This window comes from Apteryx mantelli, chromosome 8 (assembly GCF_036417845.1).
Source record: "Apteryx mantelli isolate bAptMan1 chromosome 8, bAptMan1.hap1, whole genome shotgun sequence".
NCBI lineage: Eukaryota > Metazoa > Chordata > Aves > Apterygiformes > Apterygidae > Apteryx > Apteryx mantelli.
Genome location: NC_089985.1, coordinates 34,039,039 through 34,055,654, shown reverse-complemented (window position 1 = coordinate 34,055,654; position 16,616 = coordinate 34,039,039). Strand labels below are relative to the sequence as shown.

Here is a 16,616-nt window from a genome sequence, read left to right as displayed (position 1 = left end):
ACAGGCTGGGCAGTCACAGGGAGAGCTTGTTGTTGCTGTTTCTGTTTTTATGTATCAGGTGCCTGATTTCCATGACAGAAACTTCTCATCCTTTGCAGAGGCAGCAGGTAGGCAGTGGGGATAGGATGGCTTGAGAGACTAGTAATAGGACATGCACATTTTTTATCCCGTGCTGATTTGACTCTCTCTGCATCAGTACTAATTACAAGTTGTTCCCGTTTTGTGGCTGTTCAGTGGCTGCATGTGGGATAGGTTTGCATTTTCAGTTACTTCCCAGTGTCCATCTGTGTGTCCATGCTCCATAAAATGCCCTTGCCTTTCCTGGTAATCTTAGCAAATAAGAAGTCTGGGTGGGCTGCGAAAGGTGTTGAGAACTGTAGAAAATTGGTGTGAAGTGGGCCTTAAGGAGCCCTTATATAGTTTATTTGCCTGACTCCATGCAGGATCAGCTGGACCTAAGCCATTCTTGTCTGTTATGGGTTTAATCTGTTCTTAAAGACCTCCACTCTGGAGATTCCCAGCTGTTATTCCAGTGGTTAGCCATTCTTCAAGCAGAGTTGCAGGGCATCATGTAGGAGCTTGCGCACCCATTTCCTCGGCTACACCAGTTCTCATCTTAGGGCCTTCTCCCCAAGGACAGTGGGTCAGGCATTTCCCACCATGAGAACACACATGAGGGAGAGAGACAAAGCAATGGGCAGTCAGTGGCAGAGGAACCTTCTGAGACTGCCACTGACAAAATGTCCTAGAGACTTTCCTGATTCCAGTTACCACTTTATGTCTTTAAAGTGCTGAGTAAATGAAAGAAAATACAAGATCAAGCCATGTTAGTCTTCTCAGTCCCTTAAATGTTTGACAGTCCTCTTCCTTTCATTCTTGCTTTCTCAGACAACTTTGAACTCTTCACCTTTGCTGCTGCTTTGAGTTCAGCATCTGCAGAATCTGAACTACCCCCAGCCATCCCCAAATTCCAGTAACAATCAGAAAACTCTTTCAAAGCAATGGTGCCCTCCCTGGAACTGGTAAACTTTAAGCTGTCTTTCTAAACTTGCATGTGCATACAGCTAGACCATCATTCAGCACAGTCAGAAACTTGCTGGGTCCTGCAGCAGCTGTTGATTAAACCAGTGCTGTTTCACACAACTGACTGTCACCACCCATGTGGACAACTGTCATGAACATCAGCTGTTCTGGCTGTGCTGTACGCTTGGGCAGCATATAGATGCCCGTGGCACATATGGTATCAAGATGCCAGTTAGTGTATCAGGGCAGTCCCTGAAACAGAAGGGACAGATTCACGTAACTGCCTCAGGGCACAGCAACGGAAACTGCAGAAGTGGGACCAGATCGCTGTGGAGAGAAAACCAGTGTCTAGAGTCATCCTTAGCCATTAGATCAGGGCTTAACTGCAGTGCCAGTAGGGCTGATGGCTGGCTTACAATAGTGTTTTCATTTACTGGGCTAGAGCCAGAGACTGAGCCATGTCGGTTCAATCTCCCCTGTAAATAAATAAATAAATGATAAACAGAGATCTCACAATGATGCCTGAAACTGATGTCTCAAGCTCACTTGTTTTGATGTGTCTAATGTAAGTGGGCGGGTAATAAAAGCTTCATTTAGAGGCTAGCGTCTTCATAGAAGCTGCTTGGAAGCCCCTGGGATGTTGCAGTTCTGGAATTTTCCTCTAGTGGAAACATCAGCGGATAATTATTGATAAAACAGAGCACGCACACTTGCACACAAAGCACACCAGCAACAGCTTATTTTTCTAGACTGCTGGATGTCAGATACAGAGGTCTATTTAGCTTCTCCAGGTTATATACCCACATCAGTGACTGCATCAGCACCCCTCAAATTGTTTGTTGTCATTACAGTGACCATTTGGGGAAGTACCATGGGGTGGAACGTGATGATTGTAGCATGTGAAGGCATGAGTTAGAAACAGGCAAATAAAGGAGTCCTCAGTCTCTGCAATACAGCTGTGGATGGTGGCATCCATTGTATTTCCTCCAGTTGGACTTCACCCTGGAGAGGGTGAGCACGTGCTGCCTGGTGACAGGCCAGCTTTGTGCTGGTGTTCCACGCAAGGAGGAGAGCCGTCCCGTGGCAAATGTTGTCCACCACTTTATTTTTCCACGCGGTCATGGGTTATTCAGCTTCTTTTTAGGTAACCGAGTCTTCAGGAGCATCTGGTTCTAGTGTCTACTAGGTCTTTGTGGCATCTCTGATGTGCAGCATCTGCCCAGTGTTGGGTTTGGGGTTAGCCAAAGGAGAAATCAGAGCTAGTAAAGAGAGAAGGGGCCCCAGAGTTACTGTTGACCTCCTTAAGCTAATCTAGAGCTTTCGATGGTATCCTTCCAGTTCAGTGCTAAAATGATAGTTTTAGGTCCTGAACACAACACGAGTAAAGGACAGTAGGTCATCCTAGGACAGCAGGTGGGTCAGCACAGAAGGTTCAGAGAGCTACAGCTTTAATCCCAGCCTTGAGTTTGGATGCTAGTCCACGGCTGGTTCATACCATGACATTCTTGACCTCGTTTCCTGGATACAAGAACAGAAATACTGTCTGTATCCAGGCATTTTCAGGTATTTATTTTCTCTGAACATGGAAATTGGAAGGCTTCTTTGGTCTTGTGTATTATTCCTTGAACACCATGCAACCAAGCGTGTGGGGAAAAAGAAGATTGTTTCCTCCCATCTATGGTTTCGTGCAGCCTTTGCCTGTGAAAAGAAGCAAACCAGGTGACCAGGTCACTTTACCTGTTTACATAAGTCATTTTGCATGAAGCCTGATCACTGTGGGATGGTTAATGTAAAACTTGCTCATGCATCAAATAACAGTAATTTACCTTTACACTCTGCTTTTTTAAATTACTATTATTTTTAATTATTTCCAAAAATACTCCTTAATTAAAAACTCACAGATATGAAGCTTGGAAGAAATGTGGCCAGGACGTTCTTGGATTACTACAGGCTGAACGCCTTGGTGGAGAGACCACTAGCACCTATTCCTAAAACTCGGTAGGTCAGAAAGCAATTTCTTTTGCTTTAGCAGGGCTGCTTTTTTAATATCTTTCATGACTATACTTCAGTGCTACTGCATTATGGCTTTATAATAAGTGTGCTAGTCTAACTGTGCTTATTTTATTGAAATTCCATTTGGAAATAAAGCATTTATGATCAGGAAAGATACCTGGTTTATGCCTAAAAAAATATTCAGGGGATTTTGGAGATATTGATATCTTGCTTGAATTCTGTCTGCTGTCACCAGTCTTACACCAGTATCTTTAATGGACTTACCCTTCATTTATCTCCTGAGAGTGAGAGGAGAATCAGACCCACTTTATTTTGGAAAGTTTTAGTTCTGGAAGTGAAAACTTTTTCAGTGCTTCAGGAAATTACTGGTGAGGCTGTGCTGAAGGCAGGGTTCTCCATCTCTCTTTGGACCCAGTGCGGTGCTGACGGTCTGTGGCAGGTTCCCTATGGCCAGTCCAACCGGGACATACCTGGGGATCCCCTCTTACTATGAGCCCTTACTCTGGCTTTGCGGCTGTGAGCCGTAGCCTGTGAGCAGGGCAGAGGATCTAACAATCAGTTTTGGGGCTGTTTGTCCAAAACGAAGTCCTTTTGGACACAAAGTAAGGCCACCAATGATGAATGCACAAAAGTATGAACAGAGTATGCCCAAACTCAAATCCTTGCACTGCTGCTGGACCCTGCGTTGTGTTGGCCAACTCCTTTTCCTTTCAGTGTCCCTGATACATGGTGTGAGGAGCAGGGCTGATGCCACTGAAGTGTTTGTTGAGGACTGTCGTTCTCTGAACAGGCAGAGCTGTGTGATACCGTGAGGAGGGGAGCAGAGCAGGAGCCAGCCTCCCTGTTTCTTGGGAAGCGTCACATTCACAATGTGCCTCTGTTCTGAGAACAGAACAATAATGCCCCCAAATTCAGAATTTCCAATTAAATGCATTTGGGCCAACTGGAATGTTTCATTTGGTTTTCAACTCTTAATACCGTAGCCAAATATAACTTAGAGTTTGGAGCGGAAAAGCAAATTTGAAATAGACCTGTTCCACTCGACTAAAGGAGGCAGTTGAGCCTTCTTTTCTCTTCTCCCCGCTGCCTTAAACAACGTAGCTGTGGGAACAGTTACTTATTTACAAAGGAACACTCTCCTCCTGAAGATTTTCTAGTGATGCACAAGATGTGTGTAACAAACATCAGCCTATGCCATATAACAATTGCTGGAGTTCCTCTGACAGCCTTTAAAAGTCCTTTCTGTGCAGCCATTTGGGTAGTTCTTTATATGTGTGGTCAGAATCAGCTTGGTTACGTTAGGTGTTTAAATGCCCTGCTTTGGGTTCATCTCCCTTTCCCTGCTCATGATCTCGACACCCCAGTTTAGGCTGCTGGCTCAAGGAGGAGTGTCAGCTCTGCAGTTCTGAATGCCCTTATCTGCAGAGACCTGCAGGGTTAGCAGAGAAAAGCATCTAGCATCTTCCTTTCCTCCAGAAATTGAATGTATCATTGCTTTCAGACTCCCAGGGGCCACAGCCTCCAAGGCTAAAACCCCACAACTATCACTGAACCTAATTACCACCTGACAGCAAAGTGCTTTTCCGTGGCATCATTCAGTTACCTCATCAAAAGGAATGTTTGTTTGCTTTCTTCATTTTAAATTAAAGAACCACTGACAGTGGTAACTGAAGCATTTTAATCTCATCAGATATCCATGTCCATCTCTATAGAGACAGCCATGCCGGCAGGGAAAGATGCACATCTGTAATCGGGATGCACAGAGCACGTTTTTCTTGTTCCCCCACTAGAATCTAGCGGGGTGAGGAGGCTTTTGTTTGGGGAGTGTTACCTCACACTAAAATCCTACATACAGTAAATGTTCAGCCCAAAGCTAACAGATATTTAAGGAATAGATTTTTAAAGATTCATGTTGTTAATTTCCTGATAGCTTTCAAATACCAGCTTTTCCCTCTAAGTAGACAAATAATTTTTATTTGTATCCTGGGCTTTGTCACCTGACATTTGATCAGAGCCTGTATATATATATATTTATTTATATAAGTAAATATATATAAAATGTACATCAATGAAATGAAATCTTTCTTTGAAGCTGTCGTGTTAAATGCAAACCTGTCCAAAACGAAATCTTACAAACTGCTGGGAAAGGGAAGGGAGAGGGTTGTGGCTTCAGTTATGCCTTGGTTAGGCAGTGGCGCTAGGAAGGGATTAGAATATGTAAAATGATACTAAATATCTGTGTAATCAGAACTAATTATATGGCATGGTTATTAGCTTGAAACAGGACATGTTGTGCCCACAGTTTATGAAAATATATTAAAACGCTGCCCAATTCTACATACTCATTGAAAGAAAGCTGCAGAGTTAATAAATGTATGTAAATGTAAAAAGGGAAAACTAATTGGCTCCTTTGTCCCCGCATACTACAGATGGAACAATTTCTGTCTGAGGGAGGAGTTAGTGTGACCAAAAGGTGTTACAATGATAGCCCTGGAAATAACAACAACCGTAAATGCTTACAGAGCCCATCTGACTGAAGGATCTTAAGAAAATGTTTATGCCATTTTCACCATGTTGCAGAGAAGGAAATTGAGGCATAGAAAGGGGTAGCGAGAAGCAGTCCTGAAAGTCAAAATTACTGCTAGCACCCAAATGCAGGCACCTTTTCACAGAGTTTAGTCCACTCAGGCTGTCCAACGACAGCCATCCTAGAGCACAGGCCACGTGGGCAGTTTGGTGGGAACTGAATTAGGATGAGCTAGAGCCAAAGACAAGAAATGATGCAACAGCTCTGGTTACAGAACCAAGATTGTAGCTGGGGCTATAGTACCTCCATTATCCCAGGATAAAGGGGATTATACTTGTGTAGCCTATTCCCAGGAGGAAAAGGGGAATAGCTATACTTGGATAAGGTGCCTATGTGCCAATATAAGTGCATCCAACTGGCTGGATCTGTGGTTGTGATTAAAATCCCACCCGCTGTCATCTAGAGAAGCCCTTAGGACAAAGGCCACAAGTAGATGAGGCTTTCTGTTCCTGGTTGTTGAACTGTGCCCACCACGCTTCCAGTGATGAGGCTCCACCGATTTCCCGAGGGGCCGGAGCCCTTGAGTATCTGCTGAGCCTGCCAGTGGGAGGATCAGGGGGGACGCAGCATTTTGTCCTCAAATAATTGGTTGCTAGACATGAATCTTGAACCTGTCATTCTGGTGGTGTCACTCTGAAGTGTTGGGGTGAGCTTGTGCACACCGAACTCTGCACTGGGTAACCCTTGTTCCTGCCCATTGCTCTAATATGTCTTCGTGAGCAAGAGGTGGTGTTCACAGCTGGCCACTCGCATCAAGCTTAGGGGCTTCTACTCCCTCTGTAACCAGAAGAACCTCTGGGCAAACCTCAAGTCCCCAGATAGCTCAGAGCTCTGAATAGACCTCTGGACCCTATCCTGACTCTGTAGGGAGGCCAGACATGCAAATGAAGTGCCTGAAGGGGCTCCTTTTTAGCACTGTCTCTTAGACAGTTCTCTCTTCATCCCCTCCCTGTCCAGCACTGTTATCCTCCCGTACACCCTCTCTCCCACCACAGCTAAACTGCTCTGTCTCCCAGGACCCTTCAGCCCCTTCTATTTTGATGAGCTTCTTCCAACCTTCCACTTAGTTTTCCCTGGTGGCCTTGCAGGATTTCCCATGGCCATCCAGGGAAGGTCAGGACTTGTTTCAAACAGTAACCGCAATGTGCCCTGCAGTCCTCATCTTGCGAAGCCCGTGATCCTAAACTAACACCCGGTTCAGAAGGCAATGTCCACTGTTATCAGCTTGCTAAGCAATTATTTTCCTGAGGGTGATGTGTCTACAGCAAGATAAGAAAGCATTGATGACTCAGCTGGGGAGGGCAGGGAGGTTAAAATATTTTCAGATGTGAGCTAATAAATTAAAAGCCTTGCTGAAAACACTGGATGTTTTCTGGAGTGAGAATCCAGGAGGCCTATGAATTTCTAATGGAGTAACAGAGACAAAAAGCAGCTGGAGAAGAGAGCATTGCCACTTAGATGTGTTTCAGAGAGGCTCAAGAAAGTCCGCCCTGTACACAAAGACTTCTCTCTAAGGCTGGGTTAAGTGAGCACAGAGCAGGAGACTACAGTGTAGAAAGGGGCTGTCAGGTGGCAGTGAAGGTTCACGCTCTTCCTCTCCACTCGTTATTGTGCTTTTCTCTTTAACGCTGCTCGGTGACCAGCAAATTCTGCTCCTGCTGTGCTCACTGGAAAGCATTTGAGCTGGGATCCCTTTGATATTGTTGGTGGCACAGGGAGCACTTCATCTTACTGAGTCTGTCCCATACTCATCTCTTTCTACTTTGCCAAAGTAAAGGTTAAAATTGCTTGGGCTGACAGTGAGAAAAGTCCTTCTCCACTGAAATCTTTGGTAAAAGGTGAAAAATTCGTAAGAAATGAAGAGAAAGCAGAGTACAGTGGCTACAGAGAATGCTTACAGTAGAAAAACAGAAATTTTGCTGAAAATTTTGAAAATGCAAGTCACCTTGCACTGCCTTAAGTCCATCTCTTTGCCCATACTAATGTTGCTGTGTTCCTTCACCCCTGGCTCAGTCATCGCACGGCAGTGCCATGCCCCAGGGCAGCATCAGCAGAGGAGCTGTTGCCTCTCTAACCATTGCCTTTTTTTCTGAGAGCCATTAATCCCATGTTTCTGGTTTTCTGGACTCACTGGAATCCAAATTACAGAAGTGCAGAGTGCTTACAGCTGTGGTTGAGGTGAGGGGAACTGTGCATTGAACAAATGCATGCATAAGGTAAGAACCCTGAAAAATCCCATCTGGGCCTCACTACTGGAGCATGCTGGAACTCATTTCTGCACTGCATTTTCCTGTAGGTAAAATACAGGCCTTCCCCTCTCAGGGGCACTGGAAAAGAAATTCCTTCCTGTGTGGGAAGCACTCAGCTGCCATATTGATACACGAGAGAAAAATCCAGTCTGGATAATTCTAAGAGCAGGATTTTGATGACATGCAGCAAATAATGCCTGGGGCCACGCACTGAACAAAAAAAGACAGAACAAAATATTGACTGGCCCTTCATTAATTGCTGATTGCTGTCTGTCTGTTGTGCCCTGAATGAGGCAGCAGTCTCACTGAAGAAAAAGTAGGCTGTGATGAGGTAATTAAAGACTACATCAGAAGGCATATCTGCTAGGAGGTTGAATTAAAATTGCTCTGACAGCCTTTATTCTGGCAATTCCATCCTTTTGCTGCTTGACTTTGCAGCCTTAATGATGATGTATGAGTTCACAGCTGTGTGTCCAACAGGCTGGATAGGCCCATAGGGCTGTCCCGTCATCCTCAGAGGTGGTGGGCCCTGGTTGTTTGGACACTAAAAACACCTCATAGCAACCAAAGTCCTGTGGGTGACCAGCCAGTTACTGTCAGAGCTGTTGCTCCTGCATCACGTTGGGTGGAACTGAGGGATGGCTTCTTGCATATGGGCACAGACTGACAGGGATTCACTTCTGTCAGGGCAACTCAGTCTTGCAAATTTTGGGCCCCCTCCAAGGCTGCAGAGATGCATCCAGAGGCTACATGGTCTTACGGACCAACGAATGCCAACCGAGGGATTTGCTGCTTTCTGGCATGTGCTGTGTGTAGGTCCTTCTGTCCCACCATGTCAGGGCATTCTTTCCTGCCCAACTCTTGCTGCCTTTCTAAGAATCTCCTCTCTGCACTTGAAGATCTGTCTTCAGTAATTTTGGGGTTTTACCTGTGTGTCTTTGTGCTTTCTTTGACCTGCCCATGACTGAGATGAGAACCGGGAGCGAAGCCACCTGTTTGCTTTATATAGATGGCTGTTTCTTGTCATTCTGTAGGGTATCTATTTGCTGCCATCCCCAGCTCACTTCCCATAAACTTAAATCACTATTTTGTCATCTTTTCCCCACCATTAGCAGTGGCTAAGAGAAGAGGGCAGAACCTAATAAATCAGGCAGTGGATGTCCTAACAAGAGTTATAATTTTTTCAGGGCAGCAGTACTCCAGACCAAATTTGCACCTAGTTGCACTGAGATCATCTGACATACTCCGCAGCTTCCAGGGCACAATATCATTGCAATTCTATGGAAGTGAGAGAAAGGAAAATCTGGCACCTTTTCTTTTAGCTGATGACTTCTCTTGTATTGAAGGTGATGTGGCTGGTCATCATCCCTTGTGCTCCAGTGACAGGACATATGTACGTATTAATATAGGAAACAGGCTTTCCAGCCCAGAGTTAGCAAACTGAGTTGAATGAAATGTCTGCACGGGCCAGACAAAATATACGTTGTCCAGCATGGGGGTAAGGAGGCAGTTCAGATTTCAGCTGCACATTTCAGCCACTCTGAGAAACTGCCACTGCCACCAAGAACAAGTTGAGTGTCTCTGTTTTTTCTTTGTTACTGGGAAATAAGACTGACTTGGGACTTCAAGGAGAAGTTCCTCAGAGCAACCCTGAAGACATTTGTTGGTCTGGCCAGTTCGTTTGCTATGGTGGATAAAAGCAGGCTTTTAACCTCCCCAGGCTACTTGTAACGTCAGCAGATCACCCTGCTATGCACGTGAGGTGGTGAAGGGACTCCCAGGAAGTCCCAAGGCACCAAAACGGAGCCAGTTTCATAAACGCTACTGGCAGTGCCTCTTGAATCGTGCAGACATGGTGAACTAAATGGTGTGTTCCCCTTCCTCCAGTGCTGCTCTAGGAGAAGGTCGGCAAGACCACTTACAATTTGGAAAAAAAGGAGGAAATGAAATGAGGGCAGAAAAAAAAAGAGTGAACTGCAAAACCCTCCATCACCAGCCTGGCTCCTTGGAGGGAGGATTGCAACCTGTCTCAGGGATTTCAGCAGGACCTGGTCTATGGGCTGCCTGCAGTGGTGTCTGGTGGCACCAGACTGAATTTGAAAGCCTTCCCTGTGCTCCTGGCAGGGTCTGTCAGCATTACACTGGTACATGATCCTACCAGCTAGCACAGAAAGGATGCCTTGCAGCCGGAGCCTGCAGACTCTCTCTTACCTGGTTTCTTTCGTGTTCAAACAGTGCAAAGCTGATATGAGCGTCTAAAAAAAACCCCCGGCTTTATCCTCCCACGTTGGCCAGTGCACCTTTAAAAGGAAAATTAAAAAAAAAAGAAAAAAGACTGCCAGGGAGTCAAACAACTTCAATCTGATTCCAGGGCTGTGAATTGCATTAGTAATGGGAGCACTACTATGGTTTAAAGGCAAATTATATGTTTTGCCTCAGAAATTAATTTTTGTTTTTTCCCCCTTCTCTATTGGTAATTATAATCTGTCAGCTCACTCCCACATGCGTCTGCACGTTTTATGCAACTCTTGATACTTGTAGCTGTCGTTAAAGAAAACCTTTCAGGTTTTAAACTGTGACACATTTGCGTGGGTTCAGTGAAAAAGATCCATTTACAGAGTTTGGGGAGATTTGCATTGCTTGGCCAGCTTCCAGCAGAGGGCTCACCAAAATACCATCTTACAACAATTACCTTGTCAGGCGCTTGGAAATCAGAATGCTGGTTGTAATGATTTCATCCTGGATTTAAGCACACACACTACTGCAAATACGAACAGCTAAATACACCCCAGGCTTGGTCCTGCTTTCAGACAGTCCCTGAACAGAGGGCGCGTAACACACGTGACTTCAGGATCAGCCCTGGGAGCCAGTGTGCCTGATGGGCTGCCCAGCAGGGGAAACTAATCTGAATTACTGTATGAAGTAGATTGCGTCCATGTTAACAATCCCTTTCAAAATGAAGGTGCTGTCAGCTGGTTTAATTTAATTTACTTTACCTTAATTTACTTCTGGAAATGAGCTAAATGACTAAATTGAATTATGGCTACTTTAACTCTGAAGGAACATATCCACATAGGAGCTTACTGTGGTTTCACTAATCAGCTTTACATTTATACCCTAAATGTATTTGGATTAGCTCTCCTGGGCATCCTCATGTAGACAAGCCTGGAGATCCCAGCTGATTTTCTTTTCCTTCCTTGGGCTTGTTGCTCCAAGGAAGCCAGGACTCAGTAAGTGAATTCACAGTGGTTGTGTTATCCCATGCCTGACCGCTTCCAAAGAGCAGGGCAGCGTACCCCACCTTGAAAGCAGAGGGAGCTGCTATGTATTGAGTGTGTCTACATGGGTACTGTCTAATGTAGATCGCATGCAATCCTGATTTCATATTGCTAACTGGAGCAAACTCAAGGGATAGTCATTTAATGCTAGCATCCTGTCAGGTAAGTACAACCCTGCTGATCCTTAGAAAATAGGAGGACAGGGGACAAGACGCAACTTATTCTCATCCTCTCTGTAGCTTTTCTGCTCCAGGGTCAGAAAAGATGTACAGCTGCACCTGGGACTGAGCCACGTGCATTGGTTGCAGTTGTGGCTACTTCTCCTTTCCTTGCAGGAAAGCGTGGTCCCAGTGGCAAGCTAATCATTCCTGTCTCTGCACTGTCCCCTCTGTGAGGAAGGTATGCCTTGTTTCTGTGAGACGGTGGAGGAGGGCAGGCCCAGCAGGATCCCTTCTGCAGTAGGGGAGAGACCTTTGCAAACTCTCCTGTGGGGCAGGAGACCAGACCAGCCCCTGCATTCAGAAAGGTACCGCCACAGCATATGGACCCGCTGAGACTGTCAGTGCTGGGATCTTTCATGCTCCAAGCTAGTGGGTTCTGTATGGCCCAGAAATCATCCTCTGCTGTAACAGGTGGGTGGTCATTTGGCAAAAAGTGTGAATTTGTGCTCACTCTCTGAAAATAGGCATTGGTGACCGCACTGGTGACCGACTGAAAAAAAAAATCAATCCCACAGTAATGGCTGAGGATTTCTGACCTTTGCTCTATCATTGTAAATTTGTTTTTATTGCTTCTAATTGGCCTTGCTTCGGAGCATGCACATTATCTAACTGCCAGGGCACTGGCTGTCATTATCTGCCGGGCCATTTGATTTGTGTTTTTTACATTTGAAACCTGTCAGACATTCCCAGAAAATACTGCGCTCCCCTTGCAGTGTCAAAGATGGGCCTGGCTAATTGTGCATCCCTGAGAGCGAAGTGTTTGAAGTAATCAGGCATTGATTGTTTAGCTGCAATGGCCGCCTATCTGCAATGGAAACGCGTCTCTGCTCTACGGAGGGGAAAGTGTAAAAATTAGATCAGCAGCTACATGACAGCAGCCAGATTTCTTGGTTTCAAGGATCAGAGGTTAGCCATTTTCAAGCCTTGATGATTCATTTTTGATCCCAGTCATATGGCTTGAATAACTTCTTTTTTTCTCCTCTCTTTGCAATTTAAACACAGAATCCTCTTCTATTTTCACCCTCTTTAATTTGCAGGCTGCAAAGTTGCTAATTAAAATCTATTGCTCCCCACCTCTACTTGCTTCACTGTATGGAAACAAAATTCAAGAAATCTGTGTGTGAAAGAGCTCAAAACCCCAGGAGTGTGCTTACGGGCTGTGAGGGTCCTTGTCCTCTGGGAGGTGGTGGTCTAAAACTCAGCTCCTCTAAAACATTAGCCTGATTTGTAAGTTGGACGATTCACTTTAAGACCTGTAAGGCTTAGGGTTTCTTAAAATCTAGAAATACCTATATATTTGTTTTATATGTTAATAATGTGCAGCACATTTGACGTAAATGTATATAAGACTTGTGTTTCTGCATCCTGGCTGAGAGTGCTGAAACAAGCAATAGGAATGTCCCCAGTTTGCAGAACAGGAAAAAAGCAGCACAAGAAGTGCCGAGATTTTGGACCTCAACGAGAATTATGCTTCTGCTTTATTTAGATAGGAGCATTTTTGCTGCTGAAGTCAAAGGTTGGCATTTTTCTCATGGGGTTCTGTAACTCAGAATTGTGTTGAGATCAAGCATGTAGTGGGGGGGTTAGCAGTAAAGGTGAATGTATTCAGATTATTCAAGTGGTGATTTTTTGGATGTACAATTAGCTGACTGAGAGATGTGGTATAAATCTGGTATTGTAATTGCTATGCCTCTGAGATTTCAATTTGCAAAACAGTTTGCATGGTGGCAAGATTAACTGTTGTATGTGCAATGAGCAAGCAGCAGAGCCGTGATTTGATCGTGACTGTCTGTCAATTGGCTGTACATCTCCAAAAATCACTTTGTCACAGGAACCTCATGTGAACAGAGTGCGTGATACTCATGGTGCTTCAGTTCAGCGGATGCTTGGACAGCTGCTGAAAAATGCCAGTGTCTAAAAATCCCACCTGTAAGCGCTGTTGGTTAACTAGGGTTTCCTTTTTCCGTGTTACCCAGCTCATGAAAAACGAAGGAGGTTTAAGACCTGTTTTTATCCTCTTTGCATGGCTCCTATTCCCTTTGCTCGCAGAGATGAGACAGGAAACATGGAAAGGCCACGCGGAGCAGCCGGTGCGTCCGTCCCCGCACCGGGCAGCCGGGAGCGGAGCCGTGCCTTCCCCGGCTCGTCTCTGCCCGGCAGCGACGTGGGCAGCGTCGGCGCAGCCTCCGGGCAGCGCTGGATCGAGCGACTCGCCTTCCCGTCTGTTTTGTAGGATCCTCCGCTTGGCCCACAGCGGCCGCTGCGCTCGGGTCTCCAGCGGTGCCTGGGAACGTGTCACTGTGGTTGCAGACAGAACGGAAGAAGCTGCTTGTTCTCACTTCGGTGGGCCTCTCAGCTCCCCCTCCCGGGGCCCTAATTTTTTTATTTTTGTCTCAGGGTTTTACCTTTTCAAAATACCGCCGTGTCGCGGGGTTGGTGATCGAAGTGGAGATGCGGCACAGGCTGAGCTGGTGGCGGTGCGTGTGCTGGGGGGGCTGCTGGAGGTGGAGCCCCCTTAGCCCCGTGGCCTATCGGCCTCTAAGTTATTTCAGGCTTTTTAAATGTATTTTGAAACCTCCTTCTGCAAATAAAAGCAGAAGCACTGCCGAACAGACGTCCGCGTTTGGCGCAGCGGGGCAGGCAGGTTTTTCGTGACGCTGCTGCAGCCAGGGTTAGAGGGGCCCAGCTCACCAGGGGACGAGCCAGGAGCGGGGGAATCGGGAAAGCTCGATCTCCCCCTCAGCTCCTTTCATCTCTGTTCTGCCCCGACTCCGCTGCGTGGCCTTGGGTGAGTCCCTTCGCTTTTGGCCGTCTGGCTGTGAGAACCGATAGCCCCCCCCCCCCAGACACACACACTTCATTGCGTTTCGCTATAATTTTGTACAGCGCTAACGCCAGCGTGGCCTGGGCCTCCCGCTGCCGTCGCAGACAGATGTGCTGTAGGAGAGACCAGACTGCGTGCTTACAGATTAGACCAGGCACAAGCGGAGGAGCCCCCTCTGCATAGCGTTTCGGGGGTGGACGAAGAAAATCGGCAGGGCTTGGGGTGCCCTCGGCCGGGGGGAGGAAGGCGGACGGGCAGCACGGCTCTCCACGGGGCGAGGAGCGGAGCCCTCCCGTCTGCTGCGCCGAGCGCTCGACCCGCCGCGGCCCGGGCAGCGGCGCGGCTCGTGTGTCCTCCTGCCTTTCCGCAGCCTTTCCCCAAAGCGACGTCTCTGGGCACAGCTGCGTGTGCTTTGCCTTGCATTCGCAGGCCAGCAGCTGGGCAGGCAGGGGCTGAGGCTGCCCAGTCCTCTGGGCCCATCCTGCTGTAAAACACAACTGTCGGGAGCCCGGGGGAGGAGAGGTGGCGAGAGCACTGGGCTGTGAGGCGGAGGATTTTAATTAAGGCCTTTAAGCAAAGAGGCGATACAAGTAAGTGGAATAGAAGTGTTACAGAATTAACTGATAAGAGAGGAAAGAGATTTACTTTTCTTTAAAATAGCAAACATCCCGCATGCACACTGTAAACACACACCCGGCAGCACTTTTTCTGGGAAACAAGTAGCGAGGCTTATTAGAAACCAAAGCCTTGCAAAGTAGGTCTGTTCCCCCGGACAAGCTGCGGGAAGCCAAGGAGCTGTTTCCGAGGTACTGCGTTGTGATGAGCTTAGTTCTTAGCGTGTCATCTCCCGGGGTGTCATTGCAAAAATGCTTTGCATTTAGCTTAACTTGGCTCCTTCTGAGGTCAGTAGTTAAACCCCTACCGCTTTGCTAGGACTGTAGCCCAAAAGGTGCACTGGAAACACCAGGCTCCAAGCGACAGGGACAGTTAAAGTTTTACATTACCATTAGACACGTGGAGTCAGTGGGCAAAGTGAGTAGGTCTACTCAAAACAGTACCGTTGTGCAGAGTGCTTTGAATGCTCCCGTGTGGATGCTGGAAGCACTGGCATCAGGTTTCAGTGTCATGGATGCTCCATGGCCACAAAGCAGAAGTCTGAAGATGTCACAGAAGAGTTTGGCCCTGGCTGGTGAGCATCACTCACTGTGGGGGGAATCCAGAGGTGAGCAGACCTGTGAACCCTGCTGTAGTGTAAAGGGATGTATGCCCCGGAAGGACATATTTACAGTGCCACAAGAGCTGTTAATGAGGAGAAATGAAGTGAAACTGTTCAGGGGTGTGTGCGCTGAAATAAGGAGAAAACAGCCGTAAGGGCATTAGCCCTAAGGGAAACAGTGGGACCCTTCTCTTGGAAAATTCAGAGCTAGTCCAAAGCCCTTGAAGTCTCCTGGAAGGACTAAGCCTGCTCTGGCCAGAGGAGGATGGGACCAGCTGGTCTTTTACCACCTCTGATTTCTCTTGAGCTGCCAAAGCCTCACTTGCAGATGCACTTCGCTGTGAGATTTTACACATGGATTCTCTTCAGAGCATATCCCGCATACGGCTTACCTGCTGCTGCTCAGCCACTCCAGTATTTTACAATACCTGTCCTCCCTCTTTCTTCCTTTGGCAGGAAAGAAAAACTGCCGCTTTTTAAATGCACTACCCAGCGGGGCCAAGGGAGCAGCCACGTTGGCAGCAAGCCAGAGAAGAGGAGCCAGACGAATCTCAAGGAGCCGACGCTCTCCACGTGATGCTAGGAGAGGAGGGCTGGTCTGCGGGGCTGAGGCGAAGGAGCACGTCTAGGGTCTGGAACTGATAATGTTTCTCTTTTTTCCCAGACAAGTATTTCTAAGATAACGAATAGGCCAAAGGGAAAGAGGGAGAGGGAAATTAGCTAGAAATTTTACTATTGATTCTTTTTTATTTATAGATGGTAAATCAATTTCAGGCCTCTTTTTTTTTTTTTTTTTTGGCTCATCTCTGGGAAAAAGAGCGACCCGATGGATTTACAGAAATCATTTGCTGTGGCTGAAAAGCTGTTTGTTAAAACGAGAAAGCCTCCCCTTCCTCCACCAGCCCCTCTCTCTCTTTAAAGGGGTAATCCATACGACGGGCAAACGAGGGACTCCTCGCTCCCCTGCTGCAGCATGTGTTGTCTCTCCTTTCAGTGTCAGGCTCCGAAGCTCTTGTGCCAACTGCATGCACTAGTCCAGTTAGCTTGCATTAAGAGAGCCTGATAAATAGCTTGTGGGAGTCAGGCAGGCGCTCCTTAGTGTGCCGTTTATCATCCGCTGCATGGTTAGTTTTTTGCTCTTCTATCAGATCATTTGAGGAAAGGGGTCATAGGAGGAATGTTACTGATGTCACCTATCATGCTGC

At 46.8% G+C, this 16,616-nt stretch overlaps 1 protein-coding gene and 1 non-coding gene across 2 annotated transcripts in view; one reads left to right on the top strand and one right to left on the bottom strand.

The window, feature by feature from the left end:
• LOC106489278 (cytosolic carboxypeptidase 6-like) overlaps nt 1-15,988 on the top strand; it is a 243,963-nt gene extending 227,975 nt beyond the window's left edge. Inside the window, exons 7-8 of the mRNA XM_013948454.2 lie at nt 2,925-3,021; nt 15,868-15,988. Coding sequence (XP_013803908.2) covers nt 2,925-3,021; nt 15,868-15,988 — 218 coding nt within the window. The remainder of the gene's footprint in view (nt 1-2,924; nt 3,022-15,867) is intronic.
• On the bottom strand, nt 7,380-7,499 carry LOC136992578 (U5 spliceosomal RNA). The gene has a single exon (XR_010884939.1). It is a non-coding gene; the product is annotated as a U5 spliceosomal RNA (small nuclear RNA).
• Nucleotides 15,989-16,616: the final 628 nt, after the last annotated feature.